Genomic DNA, 20,038 nt, shown 5'->3' on the forward strand with positions numbered 1-20,038 from the left:
CATCCAAACTAGAGTGACTCATGCTGATGTCGACGAATACGAACCACCAAAATTTACACGTATTTCGTACCAGTCAACCCTGCGGCTTTGGCAGTCGATGGTCTTTCCTTAGTGCTGCCACCAGCAAAAAGTAATGGCTTGCGGAGTATTGGATTGTACAATGAAGAGTTCAGATGGTTGCGCCGAGGCTCTATTGACGGTGAATGGTCGAAAGGACACGAATGGGTAAAACACCAACCCTACGTCGATGTTTGTGATGTGATTTCCACCAGAAAATCGCGGAGACGTCTGGATACAAAATGTGAATTTTCACTGTCTTATATTTCCGATAGGATGGTTTTCGATTACTGCAAATGTTAATCACTTCGTAAGTATACTGGTCCATCTTCATAAATATTGGCACCCGCTTCGAGGGGGCTTCACGCTACAATACCATAGAGTTCTCGTATACAAAATCAGAGCGTCACGCTCTATCGATGACGCTGCAAACACTGACGGTTTTGCAGTTAACTCATGTCAAAGGGCGTACTCCGACAGGGGACTCAGGATATCGGCATTTTCTCTCTGCAAGTACCATATACTTTCGACAAAAAGTTTGTCCCATTGACTGACGCAGCTCAAAGCAGCTAATTGACTCTATGTTGAACAGTAAGCTCCGATTGCACCCATTGGAAGACCTTCACGAATATACCTTTCATTTCATTTATCTAGCATGCAAAAATCCAGTTTTGCCGACTCGGATGAAATAACTAGCTAGGGACGCGATAGTGAGGCGATGTAAAACATAACATTCTCCAATCCAATAACCCTTTAATAGCTAGTGTATCGCATCCCTTAATATTTTCGTGGTTACTTTTAACCCAATAAGATTAAACCTAATCCAATTGTTGTGTATAGTACGGCGCTTGGTACAAGGCATGTGGCTCCTAGACGATCCGACACGAAAAAGGAGAGAAAGCCACCCGACCAGAATGACACGGCTAAAGCCAAAAATATTTTCAGCTTGTGTAGATTTTGACGGTTACCGCGTAGCACCTGACCCAGAAAGGTTCCAATATCTGAACTTATTCCAGAAAAGTGTGCCGTTCGGATCAAGTTGGACGTGTGCGCGGAAGTCACGCTGTTTTGTATTCCGTTGGCAGTCGCTGCCAAGCAGAAGACCAGAATATTTGCGGATCCCTTTTGCGCCAAGCTACTCGAACTCCAGAGCAAAGCAGAGGCCACCAAAAACGCAAGCCCATTCGAAGAAGACATCTGAAAGGGAACAGGAATAGGATTCAATATTCCAGCAATGGTCGATCCTCCAATGTAGCTCGCTAGCACGGTAAGCTGAGTACGGAATTGATCGGTGTTACCGCTAGCAAGACCCAAAGCTGACGTCGTATACGCTCCTGTAACAGCGGCGACAGCTTGCTTCGTATTGAGGAGAGTTCCTTTCAAACAGCAGCCATTGATGTATCCGCTGTTAAAAGCGAGAAGAATCCCAGAAGTAATAGCAAACTGAAGGCTGATCATATTGATTTTCCCGCCACGCAGCTCTTTCACGTCATATGCGGGAGCACTGTAAGTCGACAGGGCTTCCATAAAGCTAGCGTGCGATTTCGTTGTGACTGTCAGGGAAGCATTGCTACGGAGGGCATCAGTGCTAAGTGGGGAATCACTGACGACGCCGGCTGTGACGATCGCAAAAACAACCAAAAGCAATGTGCACCGAGCAGGGGATGTTGTCATTGCTGCCGCGCAATGAGATTGTTCAATTCTCCTGGCAACGAAAAGAACTATCGGTATCGAAAATGCTGTCTGGTATATGGAAGAAGGAGCGATATGAATGTTGAGACAGCATTCGTGGTCGCGTACTTGTCATTCGACGAAGCATGATCCGTTGATGTCATGTTTCGATAGTGCCAAATCCAAAAAAGATTCCCGTGACACGTATTCTGCGTCCGTCTGTCCTTTGGCTCGTACCCAACATCTGTATCAAAGAGTAAATCTCATCGTAGTCGGGACCTAGGTAGGTCCATATTTTTAGTTAAATGTAAGTACATTCCATATATTACCCAACTATAGCTAATATGAAGTTTGATTATAGGTGCTTGGCCCTACTACCGATGTCACACCATAAGATTCGCTACCACAGGATTTGTTTGTCAAGCACTACAGTTGACTATGACCGTGGGTGTCAGTGAGCAACGTATTTTGCTACTGGAGACATGTCATCAACAGCGAAACCTGAAGTTAAAAAAGGCTTTTAATTATACTGACAGTCCAGGCAGTCTTAACGTCAAGACGGAAAGTGTGGCAAAAAACGGAAACACGTGGATCGGCATCACAGTCTGACTCGTTATCATTGTGAAAGGAAGGAAAGTAGCATGAAGGGGTGAAAATCGGATTTTGTTGCCAATGAAGATGCAGCTGCCTGTGAATACTTTTGAATGTAGCCTCGTATGACTTTGCTTCTACAGGTTAGACCATTTTGAAGAGAAACGTTGTACTCGCAATCAAGCTTACATGTTTTTAAAACTCCGGATTTAGATTAAACTCGATAAAGTTGCTTGCGTCCGAGGCGAAAGTAACAGCCTCTATTAACCGCTATTCTAGATACAATATAACAACGCTCACATTATCCGAAGATCCCCTTTCGATGGCCATGGAGCAGATGGTCTTTGCTGCATCTCCTGCGCCTTTGCCCATGCCCCTCAAATTTGTCAAAATGAGGCACACCTCTTCGGTATCAATGACTTCCCATAGTCCATCACTTGCAATTAAGCCGGACATTCCTGCTTCTGCTTGAATCACCGATATGTCTGGAGTATTGGCTATACCCTTTGAGGTTGCAAGAGGTCCCTCCAGGGAGCGGCTCACAGCGTATTCATATTCTCCCACCAACAGAAACCATTTAGAAAACCTACACTGAGGCAAACTGTAATCCTTGCCCAGCTTCCTTCCTTCCGACAGCCTTTCCATATCCATATCCGGCTTGTGATCGATTGTCTGGAAAATGGGAAGACCCTGTGAGTTCAGAATCACACCTCGAGAGTCACCGCAATTTAGCACAGCTATGTGACCCAGCTTTTTGTCCAATGCCATAATCGCTGCTGTAGTCCCAGCAACAGCATCTTCTGACCCCGTATTTGCGTTCAAAAATCCTTCCCTTGGGTCATAGTCTGCAACACATTCGTCACTAGACAAACAGTTTGCCCAGTAAGATTGAGACGTTGCTTCCCACGCCGCCGATAGCATTTCGCTTGTGCTCTTGCCCAGGTGTCGTAAAAGCTCGTCGGAGAAGTGAATCGGAAGCTCTGCTTGCACCAATTTGGATGCCGCCGTTCCCAGATGACCGTCCATGACACCAGCTAGGAGCACAGACCGCTCTCTCGTGTCGTGAACTTCGTGTAGAATGAAAGCATCTTCCTGTGCGAATCTCTTCCCCCTACGGGACCAAGCTCCTTGGTCCGCTACAATTATGGGGCCCTCCATTGAAGCAATGGGTAAATTATCGTTTGATCCAACAACGTTGGCTTTCCGATCGAAATGCAAAGTGACAAATTTGGCCTTCTTTGGTTGATCCTGAAGCTTCTCGTCAAAGGAATATGTAGGTATTAGACTGTTGTCAGAGATACCAAGAAGAGCATGAAAATACCACCTACCATATTAATGGCCCTTTGGAATCCTCCTTCGGCTAATGGGAGCTCACCGACACCCTGTAAGCGATCTCCTACTTCAAAGATTCCCATAGATTCGGCTTGCCCATCATGTATAATCCCCTGGACGTACACTTCTCCGGAAATAGCATCTTCCTTTATCTGGGTCCATCTTTTGGCGTCTACAATATTTTCTATTTTGCTGGAGTCCGTGTCGGATTCTGCAAGCAACAGGCCTAAGGGCTCATTTCGGTCGAACGTTGCCACAAAGTGCAGAGGTCTTGAAGGTGGGATAATGCAAAGATCGAGGGATTCCAAGACCTCCATCAAGTAAGAGCCGTCAACATCACGCAGAACTTGTCTATCCTTTACTCTGTGCCATTGATTTAGAGCGTCCTGGCTTGAGAGGCGAAACACAGGATCTTGATGAAGCATGGCCTGCAGTAGGTTCCAAAGACCAGGGCGTTCCTCTAAAATCTCAAGCGCATCTTCTAAACCAGATGGGCGAACTTTACCTTGTAGTTCGGTTTGTAGCCACGCATCTAAATTAAAATTGGCCTTTTCCAACTGCTGACGAAATCCTGCATCTATGCGCTCATCCAGATACTGAAAAAGCAACTGGCAAAACAATAGTGCTACACTGAAGCAGTCAAACTTTTCAGGATCACGATTAGGATCAACAAAAAGTTCGGGGGCCGCGTATATTGGGCTCACAGCAACAGTCTCGCTTAGTCCAATATTACTTTTCAGCAAGCCAGCGGTTTCCATGTCAGCTGCAGACCCAAAATCCAGGAGAATCAGACGACCCGATGCCACAAGCAAGTTTCCAGGTTTGATGTCACGGTGAACAACCTTGTTCGAATGCACAAAACACAGCACCTCCAAAAGCTGTTCCAGCACGATATCCAAAGTCTCAGTTAGAGATGCTACTTTCTCCCTCTTTGTTGATACGACTAAATGTTTTGAAAGAAGGGAAAGATGATTTTCCTTGTCATTTTGATAGGTGAGCCTGTCTTGCGCCATAATTTCGAGTAAGGATGACGCTGGTCTGCTGGATTTGGATGATAGTATAGGATCAAATAACATCCAGTTCCTTTTTTCCGAGTCCATACGCGACCCACGGAAATTTGGAATACCCTTAAAGCTTCCAAGTTTTTTAAAACAGTGCTCTTCCGTTCTCCAGTAGGAGCGGCAGCGGCCCTCCTTCTCATACAAGTCTTTTTCTCTAAAAGTCGGGTGCTGCTCTTGCAGCTCTCCCCTAGTCCACGCGCGTTTTCCAACGACCGTCGCACCATCGACATCGAGGAGGTGGACTGTACCGTATGATCCACTTCCAACAAAATCTCCAACAGAAACATGTTGAGATAAGCCCGTTGCACTGAAGAGCGTCAACGATTGCAGCATTCTGCGCTCGACGCTAATGCACGACGGTGAATACCACTGAAAACTTTGGGAGACGATAGTTCGGTCATGACCGAAAAAGCGAGTGCGACCAAGGAATGCGAGGGTGGATCCAAATCTCGAAAGAACTACTTTGAAAAACAGAGAGACGATGACAGAAAGCCTTCTCATAGCATCAGTATTGAATTTCTCGAAGGCGAGCCCGTACAAGAAGCTTTGGAATGCTCGTGTGCGTGTAGTGAAGAAAATGTCTCCGTTACGGATAATGGCAAAGATATTGACAGTCAGGATGTGGTGACAGGAGGTTTACACTGTCAAAGTGAGATTTTACATGGGGGAATGAATGTTCAGCGACTGACAGCAAGACTGGGTAGACCGAATTTTCGTATAATTCCAATGAACGATAAGCAGGCCAAGCCGCCTTAAATTCGGATTTCCCGCAAATAACCGCAAATAGCTTATTTGCGGTACTCTTGGGAAAATTTGCGGTTATTTGCGGTATTTCTAACCCTATAGGGATATACTTAATAACATTTGTCACATTACTATCTTAGTGCGACTATATATTTAACTACTTGTTGTCAATGTTTTTCTTAGTTTTTTTGTGGAAGGTAGTTTACTCCGAAATGAGAGCTGAAAGGGCTTTCAGATGTTGATACTGTTTGCAATGCAGTAACCTTCAATCGATATCGAACATTGTGGCCCTGCAGGAAACTCATCTTGCTATTGGGAGACAACTTGCAGTTGGGAGACGGGCGGGATCCAGGACCGGCGGCGGGATCTGGGAGTGGAGGGGGACACCGGCAGTGGCAGCAATCAAGGCAGTTCTGGGAGCGGCAACAAAAAGGGCAGCAGCAAAGTCTTGGCCAAGGAAGACACCCACAGTGGCGAAGCTACCCACAACGGATCCGATTGGTCCAACACGAACGTTGCGGCCAAACCTGTCCCAGAGCAAATGTCAACGCCAATCCGGGTGCCTGATAACAACAAAACCGCCAAACACAACGGAATCCACTGCAAGCGCAGGTTGACTGAAAGAGAAGAAGAGCCCTCCCTACACGGTTCAAACAAGCTGTGTTGGAGCGAGATTGTGTAGATTTTGTACGGTCTCTACGAGAATTCCACTAATGTTGGTTTTAGGAAAATCAGTCTTGTTTGCTGTTTTCAGTCTTATTTGCGGTTTTTCCAGAATCTTATTTGCGGTTATTTCCGGGGTCTAGAGGCCCAAAATTCCACATTTTAAGGCGGCCTGACGATAAGCCTTCTCGTAAATTTATGTTTACATTTAACACGGTATCATTAGTTATCTCACATTCCCTTATTTGCTCTAGTCCAAATCTTCTGTGAAGTCAATATTAATTCCTGCATCCATGTCACCAGAGTAGCGCTCCGATTTGTTTTCGTCATCCTTGTCGACTTGCTGACAAGAAGAATGCTCACCTCCAGGTGTGCCGTCAATATCTCTAAGCAAAACTGGCACAGTATGCCCAATTTTCCCTGTCTTAGTTGTCTTCATACGCGATTTGGCCATTTGCAAAATTAGCGCCCTCCTCAAGGACCGGTCCTGAATATCGGTATCCTCTGTCCACGAAGAGCTCTCGGAGATGGCCGACGACATTTCCGATTCCCACGTCCCTCCACTCACTCCATGCCTTTCCGGGGGTACCACATCATCCCATGAAGCGTGAGGCTCCTGCTCCGCTGCAACCCTGAATTCCATTTGCCCTCGTTGGTGGAGATGAATCTGGCGGTTTGTACTAAGCATTTCTTCTGTATTGTGGAATGAGCGTGAGGATTCCGCCCCATTTTGACTTTCCAAAGATCGAAATGGCAGTGCCCCGCTTTCAACCCGCGACAGTGGCGAACTTCGGTCGTGTGACACCTGAGCGTAACCCTGGCCGTTCTGCTGGTAGTATTTGTCATTTTGAGCATATTGTTCTTGTTTGTGATGACCGCACGATAATTTACGGTCGCTATCGGTACCGTCGTAGTTTTGGTCTCTTACCTCAGGATAGAGGTCATTGCTTTGATCAAAACTCGGGTCCTCCTCCACTATGAATTCGTTGTACTGGTATGACAGACCGGCGTGATCCTTCCTAAGACTTGGAGGCTCGTCCTCCGGCGGGTCCAGCCGATGGTTCCGTGGTCGCTGCGAGGTATCTATGTGAACAGCCCCTTGTGCGTTCATGGCTTCGTCCACGGGCACATTCGAGATTTCACACGTAGCGCGAGTCGAAAAAGTTTGCTGCGCTAGCGATGATTCGTATACGTCAAATGGCGGGTCTTCCTGTGGATAGTTAATTTCCATGCTGCGATCGACATCTGTGGTGTTGTTGGATCTTCCTTCCTGACCGGTAAATCGAGCCTGCGACGATCCTACCATAAACTGGGCCATTTGCGGTTGGTGAACAATGGGCGCCGACTGCACGCCAACGGCGCGTTCATAGTCCTGTGCCTTACGCAAAGCCTGCTGCCGAGCGGATAGAAAGTGCGGGGGCAAGACCTTAGTCCAAGACAATGGCTGCAAGATGTATTGCGGTCTGTGTGTTATGCAGGTTGTGTAAGGCGCTGAACCAAAGACTCCAATTTATTGTATTTCCGCGACATAATTGACTTACAATGCCCGACAAGGTCCCAGGTGGTAGAGCTGCAAATCGGCGAAATCGCGCTCAGTCAAATCGTACACAGAATCTACTTCGTCAACGGCCGCGACACTCTTGAGGCCGCCAAGTTCCGCTTCTTGATCCAGTTTATAGAGCTCAGAAGGAGTCAAAGAAGGACTCAGAAATGCCAGCATATAAATATAGCCGCCATCTAATTCCGCCTCGTAGTAAACGTTTTCGTCAGTATTAATCGGTCCGCCAGAAAAGAAACAAAATTTGTCCACCAGCGTCCATTGGTCAGGGTCTTGGATAAGACTGGGTGGCGCACTGTCACAGGTGGTGGGGTAGTCAGTCTCCAGCAAGACCAAAGTATCCCGCGTCAGAGGTTCCACATCCATCGGGCGAACCAAACCGACGGCTGCGGCTAAAAGGAAATAGTAACCGCCTGAAGGGTGAAGACGCAGTTTCGAATCTTCAACAAAAAAAGGTAGGAGAATGGTAAGCGGACGCGTAGATGTCTTGGAAGAACAAAATGCTTTAACAATACTTTCTTTACTTACGGAAAAAGGGGATTCCGTCTGGAATGGGCTTGTTTGAAAAGTGACAGTATTTGCTGATACGCCGCCACCCACTACTCAGCAAGAGCTCGTCAGGTAAGCGAGAAAACTGAGTCGGGAATGTCTGCTCTACCCTTCGCAAATCTTCGTCGCAGATAGTGGGACAGCCTTTGAGTTTCATGGCTGCCGCCAGCATAAGAACGACATCGCCTGTAAGTGTGAGGCCTTCGTAGTGTTGCGACGTTTTGGCAATCCCAGCTTTGGTAAAATAACAACGCTTGGCAAAGGCCGAAGCTAAGGGTGTCGGCACCGAAGAGGGGTGCTTGATGTGCTCTGGATGAGCTTGGCTGTCGTAATTGCACGAAGATGAGGTTGGTAGCACTTGTTGGCGGCGACTCGAACTGTTGCCTTGTGAGTCCTTTAGTAGTGATTGTATATCCGTCATGCTAGTGTCCTCGCAATCGCTCTCTCCGTACGATATGGTTCCTGAGGAGGTATCGTCTTTTTTTCGAGAAGTTGACCGTCCAGAACGAGAATAAGGAAAATTGTCATGACTAATATCGTCCTCGCTAATAGTTCGCGAGGCGTCTACTTCCGAATTGAAGCTATCGTTGCGACGGTACTTACGTTCGTTCTTGTCGAGATACGAGCCACAAACTGAGTCGATCAGTTGTGCTGCGGGGTGATCATGGTCTTCCAGTTTTTTTAAGCCACTCTGCACTGAAGCCTGCAGGTCGCGAACTGATTCACTGACAACTTTTTGCGCCAGTGCAGCAACATCGTCTTCGTCGTGTTGGCCACTGCTGTTACGCTTCTTTCTCGAGCTGCTACCCGAACTGGGGGAGTTCCCCATGGTCCTGGTCACGGGGGCGAATACGTTTCAATCTAGCTAGCAACCGTAAACACGGAAGATTCTCTCCGCAGGATTAGTAAAACGTGACCGCTTCAAGCTGGTGACTTCAAGGAATGAGGCCTTTGAGAACGCGAGGAAGCGCAGGAAAGTGGCCCTAGCAGAAGCCTCTATATCGCGCAAACGATGTCACCGCCAAGGACTTTTAGTGCCTTGTGAGCAAAATTACACGTTCTTAGACAGTCGTTTACAAGGATGCCGTAAAGACTGCGGTGAGCGCTTCCAATGACTGCAATGGATCAGGAAGCCACTAGATGAATAAGCATTGTCAACAACAAACAGCGGCTCCTCGCTTGCCTGCCTGCCTTGTCTGCATGCCAAATCTGTCCAGCTGCAAGAATAATTACAGTCGTCAACGGTCTAAATTTCCATTTAAGCTGTTTAGCACTGAGACTCTTCTTTCCTCAAAGATTAATAAATAATCAAACGTCAACGCCGCGCCGGGTCAATTTTCCTCGTAGATATTATTTCAAATTTTATATCCTTCGACTATTTTTGCAGAGCGTTCCTTTCATGAGAGCACGGAGGAATAACTAATGCAAAATGTATCTGTAAATGCAAATTAGATGGCTTCGTAAGGCGTAGTATTTACAGTTATCTCAGACAAATATGGGAGCCCAAGCGCACGCCCTCCTGGAATGTGACTGTTTTCATGATAATGCTAGAAAGTCTCGTGACACCAATTGGAGCGAGCGACCTACCTACCTACCTACCATTTTGTTGGCTGTTATCGTTCAATCAAGACAACTTAGCATCTCCCGGGATGATACCTATTCTAAGGAGATAAATCGATTTCGATCTGTGTCTTGCGGTTGGGGTGGTACATAAAGCGGTTGTTGATTTGTACTGGGTTTGTCTCCATTGTCATCTACACTACCTTGTCAAAAAGGGAGTGTAAACAGATTAGCGTACATAGATTAATTCAACATTTGGTTGTGATTCCAGAAAGAAAGATCCAAATCAGTCTTCTCAATCCAGGGAGTACCGTTAAACTTCTGGAGCCACCCTTTCCCATGATGACCTCTGAAAGAGACGGTCGTCGAGCTTTTTACATTGCACCGAATAATGCCTGCGCAGGTAAGAGAAGGCTTTTGTGTTCGGTAAAGTCAGAATATCTGCGGAGGCCCCATTGACGGCTTCCATCACTTCATAGCTCAGCACAATCTCCTCGCCGTACGTTGATTCCGCCAATTTATTAGATACTTTGTAGTGCATTTCCCCGTCGGCAATCGGTAAACCGGAAAAGAAGCAAAACTTGACGTAAAGATTCCATCGGGATGCTTCTCGAACTTGCACTGGCAGCGTTTCGAATTGTTCCGGATAGTTATACTTAATTTGGAGCAATAAACGTTCGTTGGCTTCTGGTAGAACGGTAAGTAAAAAGTCCCTATCCAGCCGCCAATTGGGATCCAGGTCACCATCCACGCTCAAACTTATATCATCCAAACTAAATTTTGATAGAGACTTGCTGCCCGCCGTCTGGGACGCAACGCTAGAAACGCCTGTGCTGTCATGTTTGACCCGGGATAATGGATTCTGGTAACTCGGGGGCATATGGTAACAGCCGTTATCCGATGAAGAACCCGCATTGGATTTTGAAGCGGTGGGCGAGTGGTGCATAGTAGTCGTGAAGGCGGAAAGACCTTTACCGGACGAGCCTACTTTGGTCGAAGCACTGCGGCCTCGCTTAAGGATAGTGTCGTTATCGGGTAGACCAATAGCAGATGGTAGACAAAAGACGACTAGGGTGCGTAGGCCTTGTAAGACAGTTCCCGCATAGAACGGCGTATCGCCCAGAATTAACTTTCCCGAAAAGTAGCAACGGCGATTCCCACCTCGTGACGATTTGTGCTGGTGTTTTCCTACCGCGTAATAGGCCATGCGGCGGTTATCGGGAAGATTTGATTGAGAAGCTTCGTAGCCACCATATGAAGATCGCATCGTAAGCTCGGAAATTGTACGATCAAGATTTTTCGGTTCGAGATCCTTCCATTTGAATTCGCTGACCAGCGCCATCTTTCCCACTTTACACGAGGCAACCTCTCTTGCCGTTACGGAATTAGAGAGTGATGTATTTCTGGCTTTGCAAGTGCCCTTATCGCCGATATCCGAAGCATCAGCTTTTTTCTGCCTGTGCTGATGCCTTACTTTTCGTCGATCGGCAGCGGTCCCAGTGCTCTCATCGGACTGTTGGTGCTCCGAGCATATGGTAGCCCAGTCGGCATGGTTTCTGGGACAAGCAGGATTTGCCCCCCTAGGCGGCGTCATCCTGGAAACCCCTACAACTGAGATGTCGTCATCAAAGTCATCGTCGGCTCTTGAAGAGGCATACCAGGGAGTACAAGCGTCGCCCACATAGTCGGTGAGCACGTCAATGTTGCAACGCAAGGTTGGTGATACGATGCCATTGGCTCTCTCCCACAGCTTGCCCGTGTGTGATTCAGACTCGGTGGTCTGTCGACGGGATTCTGACGCCTTTCTGAAATAGCCCTGGTTGGGATTAGTGTTTCCGGAGTCGCCCCCTCCCGAGGCTGGCTCCGTTCCGTAGATCAAAATAGGAGAGTTCGGTTGCGAATTCGTCCTGATGTTAGGGTTCCTTTTGGCGCCCCACGGTGTCCGAAGGAGATCGTCTCTTTCTCCATCGGAATCACTTTCAAGGGAATGGGAACGTCCCCATTTCGTGGTAGTCTTCGGGTTTGGTGAGGGCTGCCTCCGCTGAGGTGAAGCATCCTCGTCTTCCTGGGGGTTCACTCCATCGTCTACAACATTTTTTGTCCCACAAGGTGGATCCATATCAGGCCAGGGCAAAGCAGCCAACGACATTTTTTTCGCGTTCTGGCTCGTCAAATGACGAATGGGCTCAATGCGAGGTCCAGCTCGATTGTTTGCAATAAAGAGCGATTGGATTCCTGATACCTGTCGGTACTATGGATGTTCGAAAGTGCGTGCCACGATATGGTACTATTTCAATCGTTGGTGGTTCTGGAAGGTCCTATGTAACGACTCTTTCACTTTTCTTCGCCAGCTTCCAAGCCAATTGTATTTTCTGTAATCGTAAGGAAAAGGCCTACAAAAAGACATGCAGTTTGCATTTCAGACACTTCGTCTGAGAAGGATTTGGGAGGGTGCAGCTCACGACCCTTGACGACCCTTTCAGCTTTCCTCTTATATTCATGTGACCTACTGCCACAACAGGAAAGAAGCACGGGTTAGCTTTCGCCCAACGCAATGAAATTTTGGAGCTCCAGAAATTATACGGTCAGGCGTGGTTATTGAAGAACCCGAGCTTAAATGGTACGAACTAAAAATTCGGAAGTACGTTATATGACCTGTTCCAACGCATAGAGGCCGAAAATAGAGACATCCCGCTTTTGACACTTGTAGTAACCCTAGCTTTGTCGGCGACTCATTTTGCCAGAATCGAACGCTTGCAGACAAAGGAACTGCCCGCGTCCATTTTGATCAGTTTCACCTTCTTTGGCGTTCTCATGCGTCTGCTCCTTCCTCTGTTGTCTTATTTTTTAGTAAGAAATCTAGGTCAACAAATGCTAAGGATGTACAATCTTGGATCGACAATGAGCCAAAATTATCGCCCAAGGTTGAGTGCGTGCCAGCAATGGGAGTCGAAAACGGAACCGCTTTCTGTTATTTGCAACTAATTGTAAATGCAAATTTCAAATGCTGACTATAAAAAGAAGCCTTTGCTGAATTCACAGTAATGACTATATCTGACAACAAGAGAAAGGGAAATATTCTTCACACAAACAATTGACACAGTGAAGTCTAGACTTCGTCTTCTTGATCCTCGTCACGATGTAATTTTTTTTCTGCATCCTTGAGCTGCGAGAGACTGCGGGATATAGCCCATTCTGCGGCATCGCTAGCACCCGCATCGGTTGCACCTTCAGCCTTCTTTTGTTCGGCAATCTTCATCCAAACTTCAGCCTGTGCCAATGCTTCCTCTTCCTCTCTGCTGGGAGAGGTCACTTTGCTTGCTCTCTTGTCGTCCGTTCTAAATTCTTTCGCGGCAGTAACCACCGCAGTCCAGTCACCCTTTTCGATCATAGCATCCAGTTTCGCGGCTCGTTCCGCATTGACACCGGTTCTTGAAGATTTTCCGGTACCACCAGATGACATAGAAAGATTTGTGCTGGCCAGACGATTTATTTCGGTGGTACTTGCGGTTGTAACAGAGGCGTCACTCATCATAGCGGCGGCTTCGCCTACGGCCTCCCAGTCTCCAGCCTCAATGGCCATCTCTAATGCGGTTCGCTTTTGACTCAATGAACCCGTTCCCGAACTGTCGTGTGGGCTCGAAAGTGCTTCTGACGTTTCTTCACTCTTTTCGCTCGGACTTTTGGTTTTGTCCTTGGAAGCTCCGGTCGCAATGGCAGCGGCCGCAGCAGCTCCCGCTGCGATGCCAGCGGCTGCTCCAGCTCCGCCAACAGCACTTCCAGGAGTGTCTTCCACTCGCGATCCGGCGGCTCCTGCTCCCGAAACTACTCCTCTTTGAACAGTTTTACGAGCTTCGATTTTTGCGGACTTTTGGCCGGCAGTGCGCGCTTTTTGTGCGACGGCGCGTTCCTGCATAGTGCGCAAAGTTTCTATCAACTCATCTTCACGTCCTTTAAACTGATTCATCATTTCGTCCACGTTGTCTATTTCTTCCGGGACGACCCGACGTACAAGAGCTTCCACCTCTTCCCGATATTCAGCACGTCTGGCTGCCTTAGACGGACTGTCCGACGTATTCGTTGTCACTGATTGCGAAGGTCTCGTACCTGTCAAAGATTCTATACCACTATCCGCCGACGAACCCATACGGGAATCTCGCGAGCCCCCGGATTCTCCGGCTTCAAATTTGGCGGCCGCCAAGACGACTCCTTCCCAGTCACCCGCATCGACCAAGTGATCCAACTCGGCTGCCCGTGCGGCATCCAACGACGTGTTGGGATCCGTCCGACTGGTACGACTACGTGATGCTCGCGATTTGGAGCTGACGGACTGCGAATCAGACGCTGCCGCTAACAAGGCTGCAGTCGCACCGACAGCGGCCCAGTCGCCCGATTCAATCAAATCGTCCAGCTGATCCCGCGAGACAGCTGGCTCATCAGCGTCATCACCCTCACTGAAAAATACATACGTCAAATGAGATAAAATAGCACTCGAGGAAATAGTAAGATAACTCCACAAGTCTTGTCGTACCTTCGCTGAGTTCTTCCCGCTTCAAGCTTGCGGGATAGTGCCGACGTCGCACCGATAGCCGCCAATGATGTACCAGCGGCTGCTGCCGCATCCGTGGAATCATCCATGCTACCCGTATTGAGAGAGGAGATTCCCGCCGAACTGGACCATCCAGAGGAACCGGCATTGCTAGAGGAATCTGGAGCCACGTCTAGTTCCGGTTCGGCCAACACATCCTGGCCGGCCTGTAATTCGTCAATGACCCGCCGGGAGCTCTTTTTGCCGTAGTCGGGTTGGTTGGCACCCAAAAAGGCGGGAGGGGCAACATCGTCAAGTTGTATGGCGGCATCAGTGTAAAGACTGTCGGAAACACTAGATTGATCCGCCTTGGCCAACTCGTCACCTTGGACATCCGAATTGCTGCCTTCGAATGCCTTGAATTCTCCGGCTTCATCCTTTTCTGCCGGTTTCCTATTGCGAAGCACAAAAAATGCTACAATCGGTACGAGACCGAAAAGTAGCGCGCCTACAACGATTCCGGCCGTAGCGCCGGCGGTGAGACCGGAGTCACTGTCTCCATCGGAAGGACTGTCCCCTGAACCCGTGGTGACGCGCACGGGAGTGTCGGGGTTGACGCGCATTAATTCCTGTTGAAGTTGCTGGTTCAAAATTGCGTTGTTCAAAGCAGCTTGGAAGAGTGTTACGGAATCCTCCGTGTCATCTTCACCGGATAGTTCCAACGAGATATCGTGACTGATCGTTTGGCAGAAGTCGTCCTCCGAGGCTACGGAAGGATCGCACTCTGAAACGCAAGAAGAGTGACCGTGAGAACCAGGACGAATGAGGCAAAAATGAAATATATTGGATTCTGCACATACCAATATTATCAACGGTTCCAATTGAGGTCGGCAATTGAACTTGCGCATCAAGACGACGCCTGAGCACAACCGAAACGCGAACCTTCAAATTTCGTCTTCGAGAGTCAAACGTCTCCGAGGCAATCTGCGGTGCCAAGACGTCCATGGCGCTAACCAAGTCCGCAAGATTGGCCGTTTGAAAAGCCACCATACCACTTTCCGGGCGGTTTCCTACGGCAATGTCGTATTCGACGTTCGCAACTCGGACGGAAGTAGTGGAGGGGGCTGCGGTCCCATCGACTGGAGCATTGGTGGGTGTACCGGGTCCTCCTGGTACAGGACCAGTGGTAGGAGTGTCGGCGCCTCCTGGCACGGGAGCAGTAGTGGGTGTACCGGGTCCTCCTGGTACAGGAGCAGTGGTAGGACTACCGGGTCCTCCTGGCACGGGAGCACTGGTGGGTCCATCACCGCCTCCTGGTACGGGAGCACTGGTGGGTCCATCACCGCCTCCTGATACGGGAGCACTGGTGGGTCCATCACCGCCTCCTGGTACGGGAGCACTGGTGGGTCCATCACCGCCTCCTGGCACGGGAGCACTCGTGGGTCCATCACCGCCTCCTGGCACGGGAGCACTCGTGGGTCCATCACCACCTCCTGGCACGGGAGCACTCGTGGGTCCATCGCCGCCTCCTGGTACGGGAGCACTGGTGGGTCCATCGCCGCCTCCTGGTACGGGAGCACTGGTGGGTCCATCACCGCCTCCCGGTACAGGAGCACTGGTGGGCGTGCCCGGTTCGATTGTAGGCGGGGTTGCCTGCGGTGCGGGAGCCGCGGTGCCACCCGCCGTCGGCGGATCGGTAGCGGGCACCGTGGGCGTCCCGGCGGGATTTCTCGTGGGTCTGGTCCCGGTAGTGGTCGTCGGAGCCGCCGTGGGTGTGTCGGTGCGGTTCTCCAAAGTCTGTTGCGCCGCTTGGTCGGTGAGTCCACATACTACGTAAAGGTAGCGAAAGTCTTCCAGACTCTGGTCTTCTCCCGGAGGTTCCGGTACGCGCAGCATCGCTCGGTCCCCCACACAGCATCGATCGTCTGTGGAAGTTCCGCCGAATCGTGAGTCGTCGCAGAGACAAGCCAAGTCGGCAAAGGCAATCTTGTAGTAGACCGGGAGGTCTTCGAAGGACGAAACATCGTCGATGACACCAGGCGGGCCCAGTAATTGTCCAAAAGTAAGATATTCTTCCCTGTTGATGTCTCCATCGTTGTTTGCGTCCGCTTCCACGAGAGCCTCAAAGCAAGGCTCCGTAAAGACAACACCGCCAACGGAAATAAGCTCTTTCACCTGATTCGACTGAGCCACAGTACAGGTTGGCGTCCACAAGAAAAGAAGGCAGAAGGCAATTATTGGCAACGCCGTAAAGGGATTCGGTATCCGAATTGTCATTTTGGCGCCGCTTCTGTTGCTTTCCAGTTGCTGGAGAGAGGCAAGTGCTGTTGACTAGCTTTCCCTTTAGTGTGTAATTGGAACAAGTAGCTGCCACGAACGATGCAGTCTTCACCTGTCGTCAGCTAAGTCTCACTGTTCCGTCCGTCTGTTTGATCCCACGGTTCTCTCTATTTCTTTAGAGTCGACGCTCGATCTCGATAGCTATTTTTCTTCAATTAGACTTTCGTGCAAAGGCCAAACGAGCAGCGACCTGGTTTTCGAATCGAGGAGATCCGACAGTTTTGAACGACTGACGATCACGACCTTTCCTCAGAGAACTGTGAACTCACTGTCCCTACCGTTTGGTGTTCAAGGCGGATGGATGGACGAATGGATGGATGTATCAATGCGTTCGTGACAACGACAAGGTTTGCTTCCGTGAAATATATATTCGGGCTAGTCGGGACGATTGCCGCTCGAGTGTGGCTGGGCAGCTATTGCAAGATTGCGTTTCTTGTGGTAGTTCTTTGGCTGCTCCTGCCACCAACACGTATCGATCCAGCTTGGTGGAGTAGGTGGCCCTGCACGCCGTCAATGTGAGAACGGGGTGGGGGGTTGGTGGTGTATATCGGTCTGTCGCTTTTCGTCTCCGGCCTCTGCCGCTAAGGGCGTAAAATTCACAATTATAGTGTGGAGTCACCCGCGGACGCACGCCGTTTCCTCTCACGGTTTTGGGTTGCATTCAAGTCGGATGGGATCGCGTGACCGAGACATTCGTCTGTTCTAACAAATATTGATTTTTGTCGGTTGGAAACAAAGAGTTACGGTCATCAGACAGGAATGCTCCCCCGAATTTTTTGTATATGTATTCCCACTTAAAAATTGCTTACTTATGCTCACTTAGATCCTGGACAAATTTTCGGGTACTTATAAGTCCTAGCATGTGTCAAAGTACGATCGAACGCGATCGTGACACGATTCCCGGTCATTCACGCTTAGCTCCCAACCACGCTACCTATTACTCGGACGGACTCTAGCGCCTCTCTCGATTTCCGGAAGTTCTTTCCCGGTGACGCCGAAGGAACGGTCATTCGCAACGCAAACGAAGGTCGAATCACCTGGCCTTCGTACGCAGAGTTCACGTTCGCGAGTTCGCGTTTGCCCCGTTCGACTGTAAATCTTTGGAGGGATCTTCCCACGTATGCTTCGGTTTCACTTGGATCCCTTCCCTTCCTCTTGACAAGAAAGAAAGCAAGCATCCAAACTTTCGATTGTGGATCTCGGTGCTCCGCTATCTTCTTGCGTTGCGATTTTCTCCTTTTGAAGCAACGGCCATTCGAAAGCGATTTCTAGTTCTTCGATTTCCGTCACCGTCGTTTTTTGTAGAGTGATTGCAACCACGAAGGCGTGCCGTCGTGGAGGGGCCGCGTTACAATTGATCCGCTCTCATTCCAGCGGCCATTCTTAGAATATTTGACGGGCGCAACTTTTTGCTTCTATTTCCTTTTGGTGGGACGTATTTGTCAGCTGCTTACTGGAAGTCAATTGTATCGAGAAGCCTGGAAATGCACAATGGGCAATTCAATGGCTGCGATATGTCCCGTCTTTCTTGTGCTCATGGCTGGGCTAGGAAACCTGGCCGGCCTACGATATGGTCTTGGTAGACACGACGCGTTCTCTGTTGGCTCGTATATGCACGGAAATCAGTAGGACCGAGGCTCTAGTTGGAACGACTGTCCTTGTCCTTCTGCCTCTGTAAATGGTCGAAAATTATCTGCGCTAGCGCCGCTCAGTTTTGTGGGACTTGCAGGAATGATCGTTACTGTTGGTGTCATAAGTGTTCGATATTACAATGAAAGCTGTCACAAGAGTGGCCGTCATTGGGAGGATAGGCCGGAGAATCTACGACCGTCATTTGGAAGTCATGGGGCAGGCGGAGCGTGTAGCGCAAACTTTCGCTTGCTTGTGTGTACGACCACCCGGTAAATGGAGGCTCGAAGCCGATTTTCCAATAGGTCTCATGCGTGTTAGAATAATTATGGGAGCCATAGGAACGGGATCCGCACACTCTCTAACAACAACAACAACAACAACAACAACAACAAAAAATAGCTGGCAGTAAAGTACCCGTTGAGATACACAATTAGATATCTTTACTCTCTTTTGAATTCAGCTGCTCTTTTGAATTCAGGTGCTCAAAGGCTAAGGGTGTGGGACAGGACAGATACTGTTGCAGTTTTGAGAGTGAATGAAAGGAGGAACTGCAATTTTAAGGGCGTATGTAAAAAAACTGATTTGTCCTTCGCTGCTATCAATATTAAATTTTCTTACTGTTAGACCAAAACCAATGTTTTATACACACAGCAGAATTTGCGAAATGATTTCTAAACTTCGAGCCTTCTGACAAATCAAATCGATTTCTTTTGCACGTCGCGTTTCATAAATTATCAAGAACTCGATCTATTCCTAAACCTTTGAGATCAAGAATTTAGCAAAATTTTTCTTATTCTAAAATACTAAGGATTTGATTTCCAAAATGATTGAAGCGACGTCTTTAGAAAAGATGAATAAATTGCCGTTAATGTATTAAATGAACATTTAAATTTGCAAACATTACGAATGAGCTCAGCACATTTTGACAGAAGGGGTTCTGTAAAGTGTATTTGACAAGCTTAAAGTACAGCCGAATAATTGGTGCTTTCATTAGCTCTTTATTTTCTTATTCAGGTCTCAATCAGTCTACTGTAGCGGCGTACGCGAAGAGAATTGAATGACAGTAAATGTTTTTTCCTATTTTTTCAATAAATCTTTGTGTAAATTCGTTAAGCAAAGTTTTTCTGCCTTCCGGTATTCATAACTTACTTCATCTATTGATCATACTTTGACCGGCTTTGCAATTGCCGAGGATAATGTGTAGTTCTGAGAAACTGACCCTCAAAATTGTGCAATCCGTGAAAATGTTGCTCAATTCATTTTTAGGTGGATTTTTCTCATGTTTAACCAGATTTTCGTTGTTGTTACATTCATCACCCTGATATGACTTATTTATGTTAGTCATGTTATTTTTCTTGGTATTGTGGGACTGTCTCCTAGAATAGGGAGTATTTCCCAATGCACAGATATTCAGACATGATGTAAAAATTTCATTTTAGTGATTTTATAAAGTCAGTGTTTTATATATTTTATTTAGTTTTCTCGTTCATCAATATTTCCTCTGATTATTACCCCTAAAAGAAAGAACATGTATAAAGGTGCTGGGTGCTTCGGCTATAGAATAAGCCTGGAATAATCCTGGACGATTATAAAATCAGAATTGATTCCTTGCAGTGTACTTTCTATTTAGAAATTGTGTTTGGAAGTCCTGTTGAGCAGCGTTTGGCCTCGGCCGAAAACTCATCATAAAACGTGCACAACCGCTATTTGCACTTCACGAGAAAATTTTTTCAATTATCTTTTCATTTTCGA

General features: G+C 48.1%; 4 protein-coding genes across 4 annotated transcripts; all 4 read right to left on the minus strand.

The window, feature by feature from the left end:
- Positions 1-844: 844 nt before the first annotated feature.
- PHATRDRAFT_44305 (predicted protein) lies at positions 845-1,811 on the minus strand. Its single transcript, XM_002178409.1, has one exon. It carries the CDS (start codon positions 1,729-1,731, stop codon positions 856-858), a length of 876 nt encoding a protein of 291 aa, XP_002178445.1. The 5' UTR covers positions 1,732-1,811; the 3' UTR covers positions 845-855.
- Positions 1,812-2,506: 695 nt separating this feature from the next.
- PHATRDRAFT_44306 (predicted protein) lies at positions 2,507-5,305 on the minus strand. Its single transcript, XM_002178410.1, has 3 exons — positions 3,648-5,305; positions 2,620-3,576; positions 2,507-2,589 (listed from the first exon to the last, which is right to left on the minus strand). The coding sequence occupies exons 1-3, from the start codon at positions 5,211-5,213 to the stop codon at positions 2,515-2,517; spliced, it is 2,598 nt and encodes an 865-aa protein (XP_002178446.1). The 5' UTR covers positions 5,214-5,305; the 3' UTR covers positions 2,507-2,514.
- A 1,019-nt stretch (positions 5,306-6,324) lies between these two features.
- PHATRDRAFT_44307 (predicted protein) lies at positions 6,325-9,355 on the minus strand. The gene is made up of 4 exons (XM_002178411.1): positions 8,830-9,355; positions 8,206-8,703; positions 7,661-8,090; positions 6,325-7,582 (listed from the first exon to the last, which is right to left on the minus strand). The coding sequence occupies exons 1-4, from the start codon at positions 9,053-9,055 to the stop codon at positions 6,370-6,372; spliced, it is 2,367 nt and encodes a 788-aa protein (XP_002178447.1). The 5' UTR covers positions 9,056-9,355; the 3' UTR covers positions 6,325-6,369.
- A 595-nt stretch (positions 9,356-9,950) lies between these two features.
- PHATRDRAFT_44308 (predicted protein) lies at positions 9,951-12,315 on the minus strand. The gene has a single exon (XM_002178412.1). The coding sequence runs from the start codon at positions 11,933-11,935 to the stop codon at positions 10,100-10,102; it is 1,836 nt and encodes a 611-aa protein (XP_002178448.1). The 5' UTR covers positions 11,936-12,315; the 3' UTR covers positions 9,951-10,099.
- Between the last annotated feature and the right edge of the window lie 7,723 nt (positions 12,316-20,038).

This window comes from Phaeodactylum tricornutum, chromosome 4, assembly GCF_000150955.2.
Source record: "Phaeodactylum tricornutum CCAP 1055/1 chromosome 4, whole genome shotgun sequence".
Taxonomy (NCBI): Eukaryota; Bacillariophyta; class Bacillariophyceae; order Surirellales; family Neidiaceae; genus Phaeodactylum; species Phaeodactylum tricornutum.

Excerpts from the sequence above, each read along its gene's own strand:
- PHATRDRAFT_44305 (XM_002178409.1), bottom strand. The coding sequence starts at position 1,731 with ATGACAACATCCCCTGCTCGGTGCACATTGCTTTTGGTTGTTTTTGCG.
- PHATRDRAFT_44306 (XM_002178410.1), bottom strand. The coding sequence starts at position 5,213 with ATGAGAAGGCTTTCTGTCATCGTCTCTCTGTTTTTCAAAGTAGTTCTT. Across the intron at positions 3,577-3,647 it reads TCCAAAGGGCCATTAATATG|AAGCTTCAGGATCAACCAAA; the intron begins GTAGGTGGTATT and ends TCCTTTGACGAG. Across the intron at positions 2,590-2,619 it reads AAAGGGGATCTTCGGATAAT|CGGTTAATAGAGGCTGTTAC; the intron begins GTGAGCGTTGTT and ends TATCTAGAATAG.
- PHATRDRAFT_44307 (XM_002178411.1), bottom strand. The coding sequence starts at position 9,055 with ATGGGGAACTCCCCCAGTTCGGGTAGCAGCTCGAGAAAGAAGCGTAAC. Across the intron at positions 8,091-8,205 it reads AGACGGAATCCCCTTTTTCC|GCGGTTACTATTTCCTTTTA; the intron begins GTAAGTAAAGAA and ends TTCACCCTTCAG. Across the intron at positions 7,583-7,660 it reads CTGGGACCTTGTCGGGCATT|ACCGCAATACATCTTGCAGC; the intron begins GTAAGTCAATTA and ends CATAACACACAG.
- PHATRDRAFT_44308 (XM_002178412.1), bottom strand. The coding sequence starts at position 11,935 with ATGTCGTTGGCTGCTTTGCCCTGGCCTGATATGGATCCACCTTGTGGG.